At 41.1% G+C, this 18,842-nt stretch overlaps 1 protein-coding gene across 2 annotated transcripts in view; it reads left to right on the top strand.

Annotated features, from left to right (window-relative positions):
- BPTF (bromodomain PHD finger transcription factor) overlaps window positions 1–18,842 on the top strand; it is a 131,736-nt gene that overhangs the window by 40,441 nt on the left and 72,453 nt on the right. For both annotated transcript variants that reach the window (XM_068976675.1, XM_068976676.1), the window contains exons 2-3: window positions 261–1,083; window positions 15,072–15,295. In XM_068976675.1, the coding sequence (XP_068832776.1) occupies window positions 261–1,083; window positions 15,072–15,295 (1,047 nt within the window). The remainder of the gene's footprint in view (window positions 1–260; window positions 1,084–15,071; window positions 15,296–18,842) is intronic.

The raw sequence follows: 18,842 nt of genomic DNA, 5'->3' as shown, positions 1-18,842 counted from the left end.
ATTGAATATAATTGCAATTTTTTTTTGGTACTTCTAGTTTGGGATATAATGGGAAAACTTGCATTTAGATTTTCTAGAGACACCAAGGTCAGAGCTAAATCATTGCTTCTTGGTGTTCTTTGAACTTGGCAGTTATTAGAAAAATAGAAGTATGACATATCTCTTTTCGGGGGTATACATCCAAACAGGAAAAACTGGAAAACCCGTAGTTCGTAGAAATGAGGTATTGATTTGTAACTATACCATTTCTTTCTTTACAGGTAGGCGAAAACCAAGAGTACATCGGCCTCGTTCTCCAATATTGGAAGAAAAAGACATCCCGCCCCTTGAATTTCCCAAGTCCTCTGAGGATTTAATGGTGCCTAATGAGCATATAATGAATGTTATTGCCATTTATGAGGTACTGCGGAACTTTGGCACGGTTCTAAGGTTATCTCCTTTTCGCTTCGAGGACTTCTGTGCGGCTCTGGTGAGTCAAGAGCAGTGCACACTTATGGCAGAGATGCACGTCGTGCTTTTGAAAGCAGTCTTGCGTGAAGAAGACACTTCCAATACTACCTTTGGACCCGCCGATCTGAAAGACAGCGTGAATTCCACGCTGTATTTCATCGATGGCATGACGTGGCCAGAGGTGCTGCGGGTGTACTGTGAGAGTGACAAGGAGTACCATCACGTTCTTCCTTACCAAGAAGCGGAGGACTATCCTTACGGACCAGTAGAGAACAAAATCAAAGTTCTGCAGTTCTTAGTCGACCAGTTTCTCACCACGAACATCGCTCGGGAGGAGCTGATGTCTGAAGGGGTGATCCAGTACGACGACCACTGCCGGGTCTGCCACAAGCTTGGGGACTTGCTTTGCTGCGAGACCTGCTCGGCGGTGTACCACCTGGAATGCGTGAAGCCGCCGCTCGAGGAGGTGCCGGAGGATGAGTGGCAGTGTGAAGTCTGTGTAGCACATAAGGTGCCTGGTGTAACTGACTGCGTTGCTGAAATCCAAAAAAACAAACCCTATATTCGACACGAACCTATCGGATATGACAGAAGTCGGAGGAAATACTGGTTCTTAAACCGAAGACTCATAATGTGAGTAAATCTGGTCTTAGATTTTTTGTGTGTGTCTATTTAAAATTAAGCCAGCTTCCTTCATGATTGATGTAGCAGAACTGTGCTGCCGATGTGATACAAAGTTTTGTGATTTAATAATGAGTTGTAGGCATGGGTGCTAAGTCACTTCATTAGTGTCTGACTTTTTGCAACCCAGTGGACTGTAGCCTGCCAGGATCCTCTGTCCATGGGATTCTCCAGGCAAGAATACTGGAGTGGATTGCCGTGTCCTTCTCCAGGGGATCTTCTCCACCCAGGGATCAACCCTGTGTGTCCTACATCTCCTGTATGGGCAGGTTGATTCTTTACCTTCCCAGACTAGCACCGTCTGGGAAGCCCAATGAGTTGTATAGTTTAATAGCTACTAACTTGAAGGAATATGTGCATTAAAACAAGTTTTTACAATTGTAGGGACAGAAGGGTATATGAGAAAAAGCAAAGTATACCCCATTGTATTCAATACCTAGGATGGAAAAATTAATTACTTAAAATTACTTAAAGACATTAATTACTAGGTGGAAAGCCACATGCCACTGTGGGCCCTTCCCCCATTAGATCCCTGCGCCTCCCCCGACCCCTGCTCCCACCCCCCAGGATAGTCTCCATCCTCACTTTGGTGTTAGGATTTTCTTGCTTCTCTTTTTAGTTTTGCTGTGCCTGTAATGAAATGGAGCAGCAAGAACAAACCAGCTGTCTCAGGGAAGATCGGTGCTGTCACATTGATTGCAGTCTCCCAGAAGATGAAACTCATGGTCATAGTCTTGGCTTGTGCTTTCCCGAGGGTTTTCAAGAGATTGCTTCCAGGCAGGGCAGTGGGAAGAGTGGGAGAAAGTCTGGGGAAGCAGAGGGTTGACTTCAGTGAGGGTGAGGGACAGGGTTGCAGTGTGGACTTGGTTTTGGGCAGCCTGTAGAAGTATGGTCAGAGAGAGCGGCTGCTTTGTAGTTTCAGCTTCTAAAGTTTTCAGAGCCTTCTTCAAGCTCTCAGAACTAGGTCAAAGCAGAAATCATCGTGGGATGAAATGAAAGAGAGGAGAGGAGAGAGGGAACTTCATCAGCATACGGCCAGACCAGGCCAGGTAGAGAGGAGGAGCTTAGCCAGAGCCACCCTTAGTTTTTAAAAATGGTACAGAATACACAGCGAATTTCAGAATTTTGTACAGTTGTCATCTTGCAGTGTTGCTGTTGAGAAATCTGAGTCCGTTCATTGATTCTTTGTATATAACCAGTTTGGACTTACCTGGAAGCGTAATGAGCCTTCTCTTTGCTTTGGCGTTTCCTGCAGTTGTAGAGTGATGCGGCCTCCTGTGGGTCTGTTTTTGTCCATTGTGTGTGTGGTGGGCACTTTCAGTCTGACAGTGGAGTCAGTTCTGAGAACTTCCCTTGAGGACTTCCTCCTCTCCTATTCCCTGTTTCATTTTTCTTCAACTATTATGTTATTGAATGTTGGACTTCCTGTTTTGGTCTTCTGATTTTATCTTTTCTCTCCAGTTTTCCTCTCTGTCTTCTTTGCAGTGTGTGGGTGTGTGTATGTACACATGCGTGTTGCTCAGTGTGTGTATGTGTTGCTCAGTTTTTATGGAAGGTTTTTCTGAAGGTTGGTCTTCAAGCCCGAGTATTTATTTTCCCTTTCCTATCATATTTTTATTTTTTAAGAGCTCTTTTGTTCTTAAAATCATCCTCATTTTCTAAAAATAACATAAAATCCTGGTCTTTTATTTTCTGGAAAAAAAATTTCTCTTGCTTTTGAAGATATTTTTGATCATTCTTCATATATTTTTTCCCTCTGTTTCTTCTAATCTGCTTCTCCCTGCTGTTCGTTTTGTTTCTTCCATCCTTAGATGTCTGTTAATCTTTAGTTTTCTGCTCTTGATTGATTAACATTGTGGGATTATACAGCTGATTGGAAGTTCTGAGCAAGTGGGTAGGCTATGTCAATTTTGAGCTTAACCTTTAGGTGATTTTTCCTAATCTTTGTTCTTGGTGATCCCCAGCGTCACTCACTATCTTTAGCTCTTCCTCTTGAGCTGGTCAGGTGGTCCAGAGAGGCCTTTTCTCGTGTCCTGCGTGGAGCATGAGGGTCTGGCTGGCTGGGTGGAGAACATGGGTTGCATTTACCACGCACAGCACATTTAACTCTGTGCTTTGTTTTTTGTCCAGTCGTGTCTGATTCTTGCGACCGCAGGGACTGCAGCATGGCAGGCTTCCTTGTCCTTCACTATCTCCTGGAGTTTGCTCAGACTCATGTCCATTAAGTTGATGGTGCCATCCAACCATCATCCTCTGTTGCCCCCTTTTCCTCCTGCCCTCAATCATTCCCAGCATCAGGGTCTTTTCCAGTGAGTTGGCTCTTTGCATCAGGTAGCCGAAGTATTGGAGCTTTAGCATCAGTCCTTCCAGTGAATATTCAGGGTTGATTTCCTTTAGGATTGACTGCTTGGGTCTCCTTGCAGCCCACGGCACTGTCAAGAGGCTTCTGCAGACTGTGTGCATAGCCACTCAGTTCCTTGGTTTTCTGTACAGTACCTCTGTTCCCGGTGTCCCCTGGTCCAGAGAACCTCACTTTTACCTCCTGTAGTAACTAAACCTTTAGTGGCTTAAAGTGGGTACTAAGTGGTCTCTAGGTCTGCTCCTGAAGCTCAAGCCCTTCTCTGCTGTCCACACTCCCTCCGCATTTCAGTGTCTTCTGGGGACTGTGGTTGCTGGTTCTCAGCTGTGCCCTTTATATTTCAGGCTGCACTTTCTTGGCTCTGTTAAAGGCAGTTACCACTTGTCCATTTCCTTTCTTGCTTCCAGTTTTTGTTGTTGTTGTTATTTTTATTTTCTCTAATCTTTTGTTTTTTTGATTTTTACTGGAGTATAGTTGATTAACAATTTTATGTTAGTTTCAGGTTTACGCATACAGATACCTACTTTTTTAAAAATTCTTTTCCCATATATGCCATTGCAGAGTATTGAGTAGAGTTCCCTGTGCTATACCGCAGGTCCTTACTGGTTATCTCCTGTGTATATAGTAGTGGATACACGTCAATCCCAGTCTCCAGTTTATCCCTCCTCACAGTTACCCACTGCTAACCATGCATTTGTTTTCTCCATCTGTAATGCTGTTGCTGTTTCATAGACCAGTTCATTTGTACCCTTTATTTAGATTCCATATGTAAGCGATATCCTAAGGTATTTGTTGTTCTCTCTCTGACTTACTTCACTTAGTTTAAGAGTCTCTAGTTCCATCCGTGTTGCTGTGAAATGGCATATTTCGTTCTTTTTAGAAAGATGTTTGTTTATTTGGTTGTGTCAGGTCTTAGTTGCAGCAGTTGGGATCTTCATTACATCACGTGGGATCTTTTGTTGTGGCCCATGGGCTCAGTAGCTCTGAGGCATGTGGAATTTTAGTTCCCTGACCGGGGACTGAACCCACGTCCTGTGCATTGCAAGAGAGATTCTTAACCACTGGACCACCAGGGGGGGTCCTTACTTCATCTCTTTCTATGGCTGAGTAATACTCCATCGTACGTGCGTGGCGTATCGTCTCCACCCAGTCTCCTGTGAACGGGCATCTAGATCACTTCTTTCGTCCTGGCAGTTAGGTGCTGCGGTGAACACGAGGGCGCATGTATCTTTTTGAATTACGATTATCTAGTTTCTTTATTCTTTTATGTTTAGATCTTTTTTTAAAAAATGCAAGCATACTTTATAATTTTACTTGTTTATTTGGCTGTGCTGGGTCTTCATTGGTGCGTGGGCTTTTCTCGAGCCGCCACGAGCAGGGGTTACTCTCTGGTTGCCGTGTGTGGGCCTCTCACTGCGGTGCCTTCTCTTGCTGTGGAGCACGGGCCCTTAGGTGCACGGGCTTCAGTAGTTGCTGTTCCCAGGCTCTAGATCACAGGCTCAGTCATCGTGGCCCATGCATTTAGTTCCTTTGAGGCGTGTAAGATCCTCCCGGACCAGGGATTGAACCTGTGTCTCCTACACTAGCAAGCCAGTTCTTTACACTGAGCCACCAGGGAAGTACTATAAGTTTACGTCTTTAAAGATATTTCTTTAGCAGTTTTAAGGGGGTTTCCAGGGTCTTCCCTGGTGGCTCAGATGGTAAGAATCTGCCTGCAATGCAGGAGACCTGGGTTCAGCCCCTGGTTTGGGAAGATCCCCTGGAGGACAGCATGGCAACCCCCTCCAGCGTTCTTCCCTGGAGAATCCCGTGGACCGAGGTGCCTGGTGGGCTACAGTCCATGGGGTCAGAGACACGACTGAGCGGCTCAGCACAGCACACAGCAAGAGGGTTTCGAGAGACAGCATGAATGAGACGTGTGGATTCAGTCTGTTCCTTAATCCAGACACTGATGTGAGAAACAGCATATTATGTTTTTAAATGTTATTTTGTGTTTTGGGTTCTATCAGTTATTTAGAATGTTTATATAATTTTCTTTTTCTGCCCCCGTACCTCCCACATACCTGGTTGTGGTGTTTATTGTTCCGTCTTTTGCACGTCATGCTATGGGAATGGTAGCATGGGAGCTTGTGTCGGCGCGGTCATTACAGATGGAGAGGTGACTGGAACCACATTTTGGTGTGAAGTGTGATGCAGTCTTGCATTCTAAATGAAGAGTCAGTGGCTGCCTTTCAGGGAGCCTGGTGCTTATACCCTCTAGACAGCAGGCAGCTCAGCAGTTAACAGGCCCCATTCCCTCAGTCTCCTGTGCCTTACCATAAGGGCTCAGAGTCCTCAGGATTGCTGTGAACAAATCAGGAAGCAAGGGATGCTCACTCTGTGCTCCTCTTCTCCGGTTCTTGCGTCGTCTTCCCTGTCCTGCCCTTGTTTTGTTTTGTTTTCATCACACCACGTGGGACGTGGGATTTTAGTTTTCTGACCCGGGGGGAACCCTTGCGCCTTACAGTAGAAGCTCAGAATCCTAACCATTGGGCCAGCAGGGGGTTCCCTGGGCTGTTCATTAATTTATGTATTATAAAATTCTGTTGTTATAGGTGTACAATTCAATAATTTTAGTAAATTAACACTGAAAACCGCACATCCCAGGAAACATTTCCTTCTGAGACAAATCCACGTGGTTGGTCACTCTATGTTTCAGTCATCCTGAATGAAAATTTTCTCGTATCTGTCTGCAGTTAATCTCACGCCCATCCTCAGCCTTAGAAAATCACTTGCTTGTATAAATCCGCCTTTTCTAAGCATTTCATATAAAAAGGACTGTATAATGCATTTTACATAATACATTTTAAAAATTAATCCTCGCAGCAGTCCAGTAATGTAGGTACTCTTCTTGTCTGCATTTCATAGATGAAAAACTAAAACTCAAGAGAAGTTAAATAAGTTGCTCTTGGACTTGCCCAAGACTCTTTGGCTATTAGGAAGTAGGACCTAAAAAAAAAAAATTTTTTTTCCAGGACCTATTTTTAAGAATCTTCTTTTTTCTTGTTTCTTTTTTCTTGGCCATACCATGTGGTTTGCAGGATCTTAATTCCCTGACCAAGGATTGAATCTGGGCTATGGCAGTGAGAACCCTAACCGCTGGACCACCAGGGAACTCCCAAGAATATTTTCAAAAACTAATTTTATACTGTGGTCTAGTTGCTAAGCCCTCGTCTTGAGAAGTTTGCAGCCTGCATTGTTTTAGTTGTTAAAAGCGGTGCTTAAAGAAAAATAGCATAATGATTTTGGCTCTGTTGAGACTGGATTTTTCTGAGATCTTATAAATTTGAAACAAAGGCATTTTTAGAAAATATGACATAAATAAGTGGTGTTCCAAAAAAGTTGTTTCTTGATAAATTGGCATCTTATGTAAAGCAACACTCAGACAAGGAGAAGAGAAGACTCATTGAATGTGGTTAAATAAAGTGCAAACCTTTGAGATTACAGGAGTCAAAGGACTCAAGAAGGTTCCTGTGGTTTCATCATCAATGAGATGAAATAATCTGCTTTTCTAAATTGGACAGTAAAATCCCTTTACATGTATGTTTGGCTGTACTGGGTCTTAGTTGTGGCACACAGGCCCTTTATCGTGCGGCATGAGGGTTTCTCTCTAGCTTTGGGGCTTAGTTGCCCTGCAGCATGTGGGATCTAGTTCCCTGAAGAGCGATCAAACCCTCATCCCCTGCACTGGCAGGCAGATTCTTAACTACCTGACCACCAGGGAAGTCCCAGTGTAATACGTAATAATAATAATTTGTTATTATTATTTAATAATAAATTACATATTTGGCATTGAAACTATTCACTTACATTTATTTGCTTTAAAAGCTTCAATCATAGTCCCTCAAATTTCCTTTCTTTTTTTTTTTAAAAAATATTTATTTATTTGACTGTGCCAGGTCTTAGTCACAGCATGTGGGATCTAGTTTCCTGACCAGGGATTGAACCCAGGCCCCTCTGCGTTGGGAGCTCCGAGTCTTAGCCACTGGACCACCAGGGAAGTCCCCAAATTTCCTTTCTTAATGATAATAAAGTACACAAAATTTAATGGAAGATTCCAGATGAATTAGGGTAGTATCTTTTTTCATGTGTTGCAACATTTTGACTATTTTCTTTGTCAAGTCTGATTCCAAGATTTCAATATCATTGTTAATGAATCATTCCTTGTCAATAATTTGAGTAAATGTGAAAGATTTTAGATCTTTTTCAAAGTTAGATCAAAACAATTTCCATTTAAGCGCCCCCTTGTGGTAGATTGTATGTGGACTCCTGATGAAAAGTTTTGAAACAATGTAAATTGCTCAGGTTATATAGAGATTTGGTGTATGCTTTCTGGGAAAGTCCAGAAGCTTAAAATGATGAATCAGTGGACCTGTTGTCCAAGGGGTTATGTCTGAAACAAAGTCTGGGGCAGTAATCACTTTTTTGTTTTTTTTTGGCTGAGGCTGGCGGGATCTCAGTTTTCCCACTGGGAAGTGAACCCCTTGCCCCCTGCAGTGGAAGCACAGTCTTACCTCTGGACCACCAAGGAAGTTCCAGTGAACACTTTTTCATTGTAATGCTAATATTTTATAGACATTAAAGTTTTCCTATTATTGCTTTTATTTAATAGTCATTTAAAATGTTATTTGGATAGGTTAGTGAATAAAAGTTCTTACGCATGAGTTTATAGTCTACCTGAAGAACTAGGATATTGAGCAAACAATTTAGAGATTAGTTCCAGTCTGATATATGAGGGCCAATCTTTCTTAAATATTGCTTTCATTCTATCAATCCTTTGCTCTGAAATTGGGGCTTTTAATAAAATAGGATGTACCAGATTAGATTAGCACCTTTTCCTCTCACTCTCTGTTCTGGATAAAATTACCTTGAACATAGCATTTTAAAGCTCTGCATTTTTTCACTTTCCAGAACTGATTTATCCTTTTTAACCTGTACAGCTTTCTACCTGTACCTCCCCATTCCAGCCATAAGCTGCCTGTTTACTGGCTGACTCAGTTGCCATCAGACCTAACACGTGTAACCTTTCTACCCATGTCCAGTTCTGTGTATCCATCAGCCTCCTGGACAAGTCCACATAGCAGGCGCCTCAGATGCAACATGTCTGAAACCGAATGCCCCACTTGCCCCCATTACCTGCCTTTCACTCAGTGTTACCATCTTAGTGATGGGATTACCATCCTGCCTGCTGCTCAAGCTAGAAACCTGGAAATGGTTTCCTGTCCTGTGTTGTTTTTTTATACCTTGTAATTATCTCTTCAGTATTGAATCTCTTTTTCTCCATGCTCAGGGTCAACATCATCTCAATTATATTGGTTGAGTTGTCTCCAGACCGGTCTGTGTGTGACTCCCCATTCCCCAGTTGTGTTTTCTGTCCCATAGTTGGACTGTTCTTAAAACAGCCTCTCTGGTCAGGTCTCGTTTACCCCCAAGTTGAACAGCTTCTCAATTACATGCTTTCCTTTGCCCGTAACAGAAAGTTGGTAGAGCTCTAGTTTCGTATATTCCCTAACTTTGTTGTTGTTCAGTCACTAAGTCCTGTCTGACTCTTTTGCGACCCCATGGGCTGCTTCCCGCCAGGCTCCTCTGTTCATGGAATTCTCCAGGCAAGAATACTGGAGTGGGTTCCCATTTCCTTCTCTAGGGAATCTTCCTGACCCAGGGATTGAACCTGCACCTCCTACATTGCAGAGAGATTCTTTACCAATGAGCCACCAGGGAAGCCCTATTCTCTTGCTTTCCACCACCCAGAACAAAATAAATAAAAAGCACCCAGGCAAACCAAAAAACTCAAAGGCTTTCAACTACAGCCTATATATGCCATTTCCTAGAGCTTCCCCCCCTGAAATTCTCTCCCACTTGCACCCTGAGACAACTTAAAAACACGCGCACACACACACACTCTCTACTTTGATTATTTGTTTTAAGGTAGGTATCGTATACTTCATAAGATGAGCAAGATAGTAGCAACCGTGCATACTGCACCTACTAAATGCTGTCAGTGTTTGAAGCACTTTACGGTTTTAATCTATTTAATCCTCACAGCAGCATTTTGATATATAAATACTGTCACTCCCATTTTACAGATGGAGAAGTTGAGGCATCGCAAGTTTAAATAATTTATCCGGTATGATGCTACTAGCAAATGGCAGAATGAGAATTCAGTCCCAGGCATTCTAACCCAGAATGTGTGCTCTTAACCTGCTGGGGCTGCCTTTGGTCTCTGAATCTTGAGCTGCATTAGTTTCCTGTGGCTGCTGTAACAAAGTATAATGAGAAATTCACATTTTAATAGCTGTGGAGGCTAGAAGTCTAAAATCAAGGTGTCTGTGGGGCTGTGCTCCCTCCAGAGGCGCTAGGAAGGAATTCTTTGTTTGCCTTTTCCGTCTTCTGGTACCTGAGGTGTTCCTTGGCTTATAGTAGCACAATTCCTGTTTCTGCCAACCTCTGTGTATTCAGGATAGGCCTTTTCTGTCAAGTGGCCCAAGATTCTTCCAGCCTTTTCCCATTACCCAGTTCCTAAGCTGCTTCCATGTTTTCAGGTATTTGTTACAACAGCACTTTCATTTCCCAGTATCCAAATCTGTTTTGGTTCCCTAGGGCTGCCATAAAAAATTGCCATAAGTTGAGTTGTTTAAAGCAACAGGAATTTATTCTGTCATGATTCTGGGGCTGAGAGTTTGAAATCCATGTCAACAGGATTGTTTCTTTCGCCTCTCTCCTAGCTTCTGGGTGGTTGCTGGCTGTCCTTGGCATTTCCCAGCTTACAGACTGGCACATCACTCAGATTTCTGCCTCCATCTTCACATCACCTTCTCCATGTGTCTCTTCAAATCTTCTCTTTCAAGGATAGCAGTCATTTGACTTAGGGCTCACCCAAATCCAGAATGATTTCATCTCAAGATCCCTAGATAATTACAGGTGCAAAGACTGTGTTTCAAAATAAGGTCGCATTCTGTGGTCTCAGGTGGACATGCATTTCTGTGGGATACTAGTCAACCCGCCACACTAGCGTTCCTTACTCTTAGTTTCTGTGGGTTTGTTTAGAAATGAAACTCAAAATTTAACTGTTAGTCATTAACCTCTTATCTTGCCTAAGTAGAAGCCAAATAGACTTTAAAGCATAGGCATAGAATCTGGAAACTTGTGCTTAATTGCATTTTTGGCAAATATTTTCATCCCAGCCTGTCCTCCCCCGCCAGCCTGTGAGCTCCTGGAGCTGATCAGTGACTTCACAGAAGCCCGGCCAGTTTTGGGGTGCAGAGGGTGCATTGCAGAGACAGAGCTTCTGTAGAAAACAAACCCCATAAACAGCTAGACCTACAAATTGATGTATATTCCTACAGGAAAGCTGTTGTCACCTTTACAATTAGAAGAAATAATCTTGGTTATTTAGATTGTGTAAATGTGCCCAAGTACATCAGTATTAAAACAGCTTTTCTTTGAGAGCATTTGCCATTATTGTTCACTCAGTTTTACTACTCTATGCTTTTGATGAATTTATCCTCCTACAGCCTCAAGAAGAAAAAAGAATAGTGTTGAGTATTATCTTTGATGAGCAGGATAAAAAATAGGGCTATTTTTAGCAGGACATTGACAAACTGTACATTTAGGGGAACAATATCAGTGTAGTGAAAACTGGAAAACGTGCTGTGTGAGAAATGATTAAAGTATTTTATCATTTAAGATAAAGAAAAGAAAAAAGTGGTAAAATTATAGATGTGAAAGAATTGAAGGACTGTGTGGAGGAGGTGTTAGATTCATTTCAGAGAATTCTAGCAGGATGGATTGATGGAAATACTAGGTATGTGTATCTTCTCTTAAAAGGGAAAAAACTTTCTAATAGAGCAGTTTCAATCTAGAATGGACTGCCACTGTTATGAAGTTGTGAATTCTCTCTTAAGATGAAAATTAAGATTAAAATTAAGTGTTCTCTGTTAAGATAGAAATTCTGCAAATGCCAGCATGGGCTAATTTAGTCATCTGATAGGGGCCCTTTGAGTAGCTTGTGAGTTGCTTAAGTTTGCTCTCTTAACATCTCATTCTTATGCTTGTAAATTGTATTTCTACCCCCAAAATGTTTTTATGTAGACTATTTTTCTTGTTCCATTGAAATTTGTAGATATTTCTGTATCGAGAAAAAAGCAAACAGGTAAGAAAAAAATTTGATAATCTTCATAACAGAGGAAAATTCCTTAAGATTGATATCTTAGAAAATAATTAGGTTGTCCTGTAACTCTTGTGCTTGGGCAAAGCTCACTGTGTACGTTCTGATTTGGTGTGTGCATGCTAAGTCACTCATTCGTGTCTGACTCTCTGCAACCCCATGGACTGTAAGCCACTAGGCTCCTCTGTCCGTGGGATTTCCCAGACAAAAATACTGGAGCAGGTAACCATTTCCTACTCCACAGGCTCTTTCTGACCCCGGGATTGAACCTGCATCTCCTGTGTCTCCTGCTTTGGCAAGTGAATTCTCACCAGTCAGCCACCTGAGAATGTGTTTGTTATGGTATTGCCTTTGGAAAGCTTTTTATTTATTTATTTTTGGCTGTGTCCCATGGCTTGTGTGCACTTAGTTCCCCAACCAGGGATTCAACCTGGGTCCTCGGCAGTGGAAGCAGAGTCCTAGTGACTGGACCACCAGGGCATTCCCTGTTAATCTTTTGCTTAGAGGATTCTGACATCTTTAGCATTCTAAATTGCAATAGACCATTGTTTTCATTCAGTCATAAGAAGTCAGTAAAAATACCTATTGTAAAGTAAAATCCAGAACAGCTTAAAAAAGTGATTTTCAGAAATTTTTGTGAAAAGCCTCTATCAGAGAGAGAGATCATATGTCGGTAGATGCCTATTTGAAAAAGCAAAGCTAGATAACAGGGACCCTTTATTAAACCTTTTTTCTTAAAAGTTTTTGTTAAGTTTGATATCCTTTTATTTATCCATGATTTAATATATCCTATCTTTCTTCAAAATTGTTGAATGTCTCATTCCTGGAATTCTACTACATTTTAATTTATTTACTACCTTACTAGTAACAATAATATTTTCTATTTATTGGTCATTATGGCTCAGACAATAAAGAATCTGTCTGCAGTGCAGGAGACACAAGAGACTTGGGTTTGATTCCTGGGTTGGGAAGATCCCCTGAAGTAGGAAATGGCAATCCACTCGAGTATTCTTGCCTGGAAAATTCCATGGATGGAGGAGCCTGGCAGTCTACAGTCCATGGGGTTGCAAAGAGTCGGACACAACTGAGCCACTAACACTTCTCACTTGTCAATGATGTTTCCAGGCACTATAACTCTTACCTCTAATAAGATGCCTTATTGAGTGAGTGAGTGAAGTTGCTCAGTTGTGTCCAACTCTTTGCGACCCAGTGAACTGCAGCCCACCAGGCTGCTCCATCCTTGGGATTCTCCAGGCAAGAATACTGGAGTGGGTTGCCATTTCCTTTTCCAGGGGAACTTTCCGACCCAGGGATCGAACTCAGGTCTCCCGCATTGCAGGCAGATGCTTAACCTCTGAGCCACCAGGGAAGTGAATACCTTTATTTGCTTTATAATATCTCACAGTGACCCTCAAGACAGGTCATGTTATCCCCATGTGCCAGTGAGGTGAGTAAAGTGGCTCAGACACTTAGAGGTTCTGTCTGGTCCACGTTCGCATATCATAAGCAACTGAGCCCATTTAAAGCCAGATCTTTCTTAAAGTCCTCTTCTTTCAGCTCCATCAGTTTGCCTTTGAGCAAGCAGGAAAGTTAGATTTATTCTTGTCAGCTACTTGGCACATACTCCAGATTAAACAATTTTTTTAAATTGAAGCATGATTGCTTTACAATATTGTGTTGGTTTCTGTGTACATCAACATGAATCAGTCACAAGTGTATGTATGTCCCCTCCCTCCTGAACCCCGCTCCCATCTCCCTCTCCATCCCACCCCTCTAGGTTGTCACAGCACTGAGTTGAGCTCCCTGTGTGACACAGCAGATTCCCATTTGCTGTCTGTTTTGCATATGGTAATTATGTGTTTCCATGCTATTCTCTCAATTGGTCCCACCCTCAGTGAACGGATACAGAAATTGTGGTACATATATACAATGGAATATTGCTTAGCTATAAAAAGGGAACACATTTGAGTCAGTCCTAATGAGGTGGATAAACCTAGAGCCTATTATACAGAGTCAGTAAGTCAGAAAGAGAAAGACAAGTATTGTATATTGATGCATGCCTATGGAATCCTGACTTCTTTTGAATGAGAGAAGAACTGCCATCACATGTGTTTCTTAAAGTCTGGCGCTAGACATTAATTTGCCTTGTGTTTTTAATCAGTGACTATTCGTGTGTAAGTGTCTGCGTCCATTACAAGTGAATGGCATCTTTAGAGAGATTTAAGCAGGACAGGAAGCTGCTCTGCTCTTTTCCAGTTTGAGCTTTGATTGTCCACAGGCAAGAAGAGTGATGAGATATTGTCACTCAATTGAGATGATTCATTCAAGGACCAAGATTTAACAAAGCATTTCCACCATTTTGGTGGAAATGTTTCTAAACTGTAGTATAACATGATCCTGCCCTGTACCTGTCAGGTACTGAACAGAGTTTAAATATTTCTGGTTAAAGTTCCGTGCATGCTGTTGTTACAGTGACGATCTTAATGTTGATTGAAGTGTCACCAAGACCATCCTCCACCAAGTACTCACGCACGCACTCTTGAGTTTTAAGGTCCTATTTCTGAGTGTCATGTTCTTAGAAATCTTTCTTTGTTGCTGTACTAATTCTTCTCTTCCCATTACTACAAGCTACATTTATCTACATTTACTATATTTTATCCTAAGCTGTTGTGGGCTAGGTTCAGTTCAGTCGCTCAGTCGTGTCCAACTCTTTGTGACCCCATGGACCTCCCTGTCCATCGCCAACTCCAGAATTTACTCAAACTCATGTCCATTGAGTTGGTGATGCCATCCAACCATCTCATCCTCTGTCGTCCCCTTCTCCTGCCCCCAATCCCTCCCAGCATCAGGGTCTTTTCCAATGAGTCAGTTCTTCACATCAGGTGGCCAAAGTATTGGAGCTTCAGCTTCAGCATCAGTCCTCCCAATGAATATTCAGGACTGATTTCCTTTAGGATGGACTGGTTGGATCTCCTTGCAGTCCAAGGGACTCTCAAGAGAGTTCTCCAACACCACAGTTCAAAAGCATCAATTCTTCGACACTCAGCTTTCTTTACAGTCCAATTCTCACATCCATACATGACTACTGGAAAAACCACAGCTTTGACTAAATGGACCTTTGTTGGCAAAGTAATGTCTCTGCTTTTTAACATGCTGTCTATGTTGGGCTAGGAAATCAAAATAGAAGTTCAAGTAAAATGAGTACCTTGAATTTGAATGAAACTTGACGATCTCTTGTGAATAAATGTTAATACATTGAATTTTAGTGTGCAGTCTTTGTGTTATGTATTTTAACTTTCACTGGATAGATAAAATTGTCAGATAAGTGCCATTACGTCCAACATATAAAGTGTGTTTGTGCTTTCTCTTAAACAGAGAAGAAGACACAGAAAATGAAGATGAAAAGAAAATCTGGTACTACAGCACGAAGGTCCAACTGGCAGAGTTAATTGACTGTCTAGACAAAGATTACTGGGAGGCAGAACTCTGCAAAATTCTAGAAGAAATGCGTGAAGAAATCCACCGGCACATGGACATAACTGAAGACCTGACCAATAAAGCTCGGGGCAGTAACAAATCCTTCCTGGCGGCAGCTAATGGTGAGTGGGAAATTCTTCTCATTTTACTTTTTGTTAGATTTTACTTTTTGAGATAAACTCTTGGTGTGAAATCACTACAAAATTTAAAAATGTATTAAAATTTTCAAGTATGACTATTTTACTTTAACTCTTTATAATATTTTCCCAATAGAACCTTGTTCATCCTAATTTAAATTAGAGATCCTATACAGTTTAGTGTTTGGTGCCTTGTCTTACTCATTATTGATATTCTACAAATTATATTTGTTTTTTAATTCATAAATTTTATTAATAAACCTTCTAGGGAGTCCTGTTTTTAATTATGAGAAATGGTATTCCTTTAAAATTTACTCTCTGCCTTTTTTTTTTTTTAACTTTCAATTTTAGAATAATTTTAGAGTTACAGAAAAGTTGCTAAGCGGAGGGTTTTTCTCATGCCCTGCGGTAGGCTTCCCTTATTATCAGCGTTACATCCTGGCTCAGCTGGTAAAGAATCTGCCTGCAATGTAGAAGACCTGGGTTGGATCCCTGGGTTGGGAAGATCGCCTGGAGAAGGGAAAGGCTACCCACTCCAGTATTCTGGCCTGGAGAATTCCACGGACTGGCTAGTCCATGGGGTCGCAAAGAGTCGGACACAACTGAGCGACTTTCACATTAGTGTGGTGTGTTTGTCATCACTGATGAACCAGTGTTGATGTATTTAATAACTTATGTCTATACTTTATTCAGATTTCCTCAGTCCTTATCTAATGCCCTTTTTCTGTCTCATGATCCCTTCCGGGACACCACACTATGTTTAGTCATCCTGTCTCTCTCGGATGCCACAGGTTTTCAGATTTCCCTTATTATTGACGACCTTGACAGGTTTTGAGGATTGCTGGCCAGGGACTTAAAAGAATGCCCTCAACATGGATTTGTCTCGTGTTCTTCTCAGAGTTAGCCTTGTGCTGTGTATTTTGGGGAGGAAGGCTACAAAGGTGAAGTGCCCTCCTCGTCATCTTATCCAGAGTACCTGCCGCCAGCGTGATTTATCACCAGTGATGTTAACTTGGGTCATCTGATTGAGGCAGTGTTTGTCCGGTTTCTTTCTTGTAAAATTACTCCTCCCACCCATACTGTGGTCTGGGGAGAGTCACTGTGCACAGCCCACTTAGGCCATCGGGAGTCACAGTCCACCTCCTTGAGGGAGCATTGATCTTACATTGTTTGGATTCCTGCACAGATGTGTGTATTCTTTATTTATTCAGTCATGTATATCAGGACTCATGGATATATATTTTACACTTTGGGTTGTATTTTGATTACTACCTTATTTATTTTGCTGCTCAGTGTTTTTATTTTTATTCCCTGCTTTGTAACAAATAATGAATGTATATGACATTTTAAAAAAGTAAATAGTACAGGGACTTCCTGTACTGCTTCAAAAACTAGTAGATCTAGTTAACAAGAGTTATATTTATTCATATCTGGTAGTTGGAAGTATCTTTTATCACTAGATCTGGGTTTTTTAATGTGTTTTTTTTTCCATCAGATAAGTTTTACTCATCAGAATTCTTTGGGGAGGTTGATAATTGTACTAATATAATTAAGAGGATTACTTCCCCTGTTAATTTCCTTTTATGGATCCCAGCATTGCAATTGACAAATCCCTTTTTACTCTTGCAGTCTCAGTTTTTAGTATAGTAATAATGAGCCATGCTGTCCCCTAAAAAGCAATGTGAAATGTGTTTTTACCAGGTATTGAATTAGAAATATTTTCTAGAGTGAACTCGTCTGTATACAAAATTATGTATATAGTAGTATCATCTTAATCATGGGCTTTCCTGGTGGCTCAGTTGGTGAAGAATACTCCTGCAGTGCAGGAGACCCAGGTTCAATCCCTGGGTCGGGAAGAATCCCCTGGAGAAGGGAGTAGCTACCCACTCCAGTATTCTTGCCTGGAGAATTCCATGGACAGAGCCTGGGAGCTACAGTCCACGGGGTCGCAAAGAGTCGGCCACGACTGAGTGAGTGAGCGAGTAACACTTCATCATCTTAAGTAAAGAACAAAGCCTATATAGAAATGGATAATTAAAATGTTTAGTGGTCTGACTGGGGGGAATGTCAAACTGGAAATGAACTTGGGGAGGAATTGGTTAATTTCATTTGAATTACCGTGGGATGGAGCACTGTACATTGGAGAATACATAAGGTACCACGCCAAAACAGTACCTCGGTCATTGAGGCACTTAAATTCTCTTCCTCTGAATAATCAACTGGGTGAATAATCAGCTTTTATCACTAAAAAGTAACTAATTAGCATCGCAGGATTATAGTTACTTTCCATTTTATATTTTTCAAATTTCCTACAATAAGCATGTTATAGTTCATGTAATTCAGCCTGTGATGTACTTTTAAAAATTAGTTAAATCTTTTGTAATAATCAGAAATAGAGCTTTGAGCATTAGGGCACAGTATATTCTTAGAGATATGTGGCCACAGCTTGTGGACAGCTACCCTCTTAGTACAACTGAAGTTAATTTAAATAAGGTAACGTGCACCTTGAATTTAATGGTGAGATCTAGACAACAAGTGACATTTTTCTTCTCTTTTTTTCTCCCCCTTCCCCTTTTTTTTGCTAAGGTACAACCAACCTGGTACTAAAGGTGGAGGGATTCAGAAGGATTGAAACTTGATGGGGAAGAGAAGGGAAACTAACATTTTTGAGCACCTCCTGTGGGCCAGGTGTTCATCTAGATGTTACACAAGCCTTTAATCCTCTCAGCAACTTTATAAGGAATGTATTGGCAATGAATTAAACATTCAGATAGAAGAATTTCCTATTAAGACACCGGTCTGCCACCATTATCTTTATTTGCTCTCTCTGGGAACCAAAATCTTGGCTATGATAGTTTAGGAGCATCCAGTCCAGGTAAATACCTAAAATAATATCTAGTGGTGTTCTTTAATTGGGGGTTTATGAGATTAAAAAAAGACAGACTACTGGGCTCCTGAAATAGCCAAGAATAATTTACAGTATCTTATCAGTGATCTCAGAATCCCAGCTTATCCTTGTAACTTTTCTTTTTTAACCTCACAAATAGCGTAAATCCTTTCACATTTTCAGCTCTCTGGTTGTTATATACATATATGTCCACTTCAGGAGAGTTTAATTCAGTTTTTTGGTGGTTTTCTTTTTTTTTTTTCTTTCTGAATATTTTTTGTTTTTTTCCCTAATATTTTTGAAATTGTCAAATATACAGAGAGTTAAAAGAATTATCCAGTAAATACCCATAAGCCTACCATCTAGATTCTAAAATTTATTATATATTTGTAACTGTAAATAGTTGGTTTTATCATATACCCCTTTGGTGATTGTGTTTTGTAATGCTTTATTCTGCTTGTTTTGAAAGAAATTTATTTTGGGAATAAATTTTTTTCTGAGAGGAGATAATTTTTAATATTTGGTAGGTTGATTCTATTTAATTTTGAAATATTCCTGCAAAGTGTAGACTACTATACACGTTTATAGAAGATGCATATTTATTACAGATCAGATACAGCCTAGACCAATTATTTCTTCTGTCAC

The sequence above is a fragment of the Capricornis sumatraensis genome, chromosome 8 (assembly GCF_032405125.1).
Source record: "Capricornis sumatraensis isolate serow.1 chromosome 8, serow.2, whole genome shotgun sequence".
In the NCBI taxonomy this organism is placed as follows: domain Eukaryota; kingdom Metazoa; phylum Chordata; class Mammalia; order Artiodactyla; family Bovidae; genus Capricornis; species Capricornis sumatraensis.
This window is presented reverse-complemented; position numbering and strand designations above follow the sequence as displayed.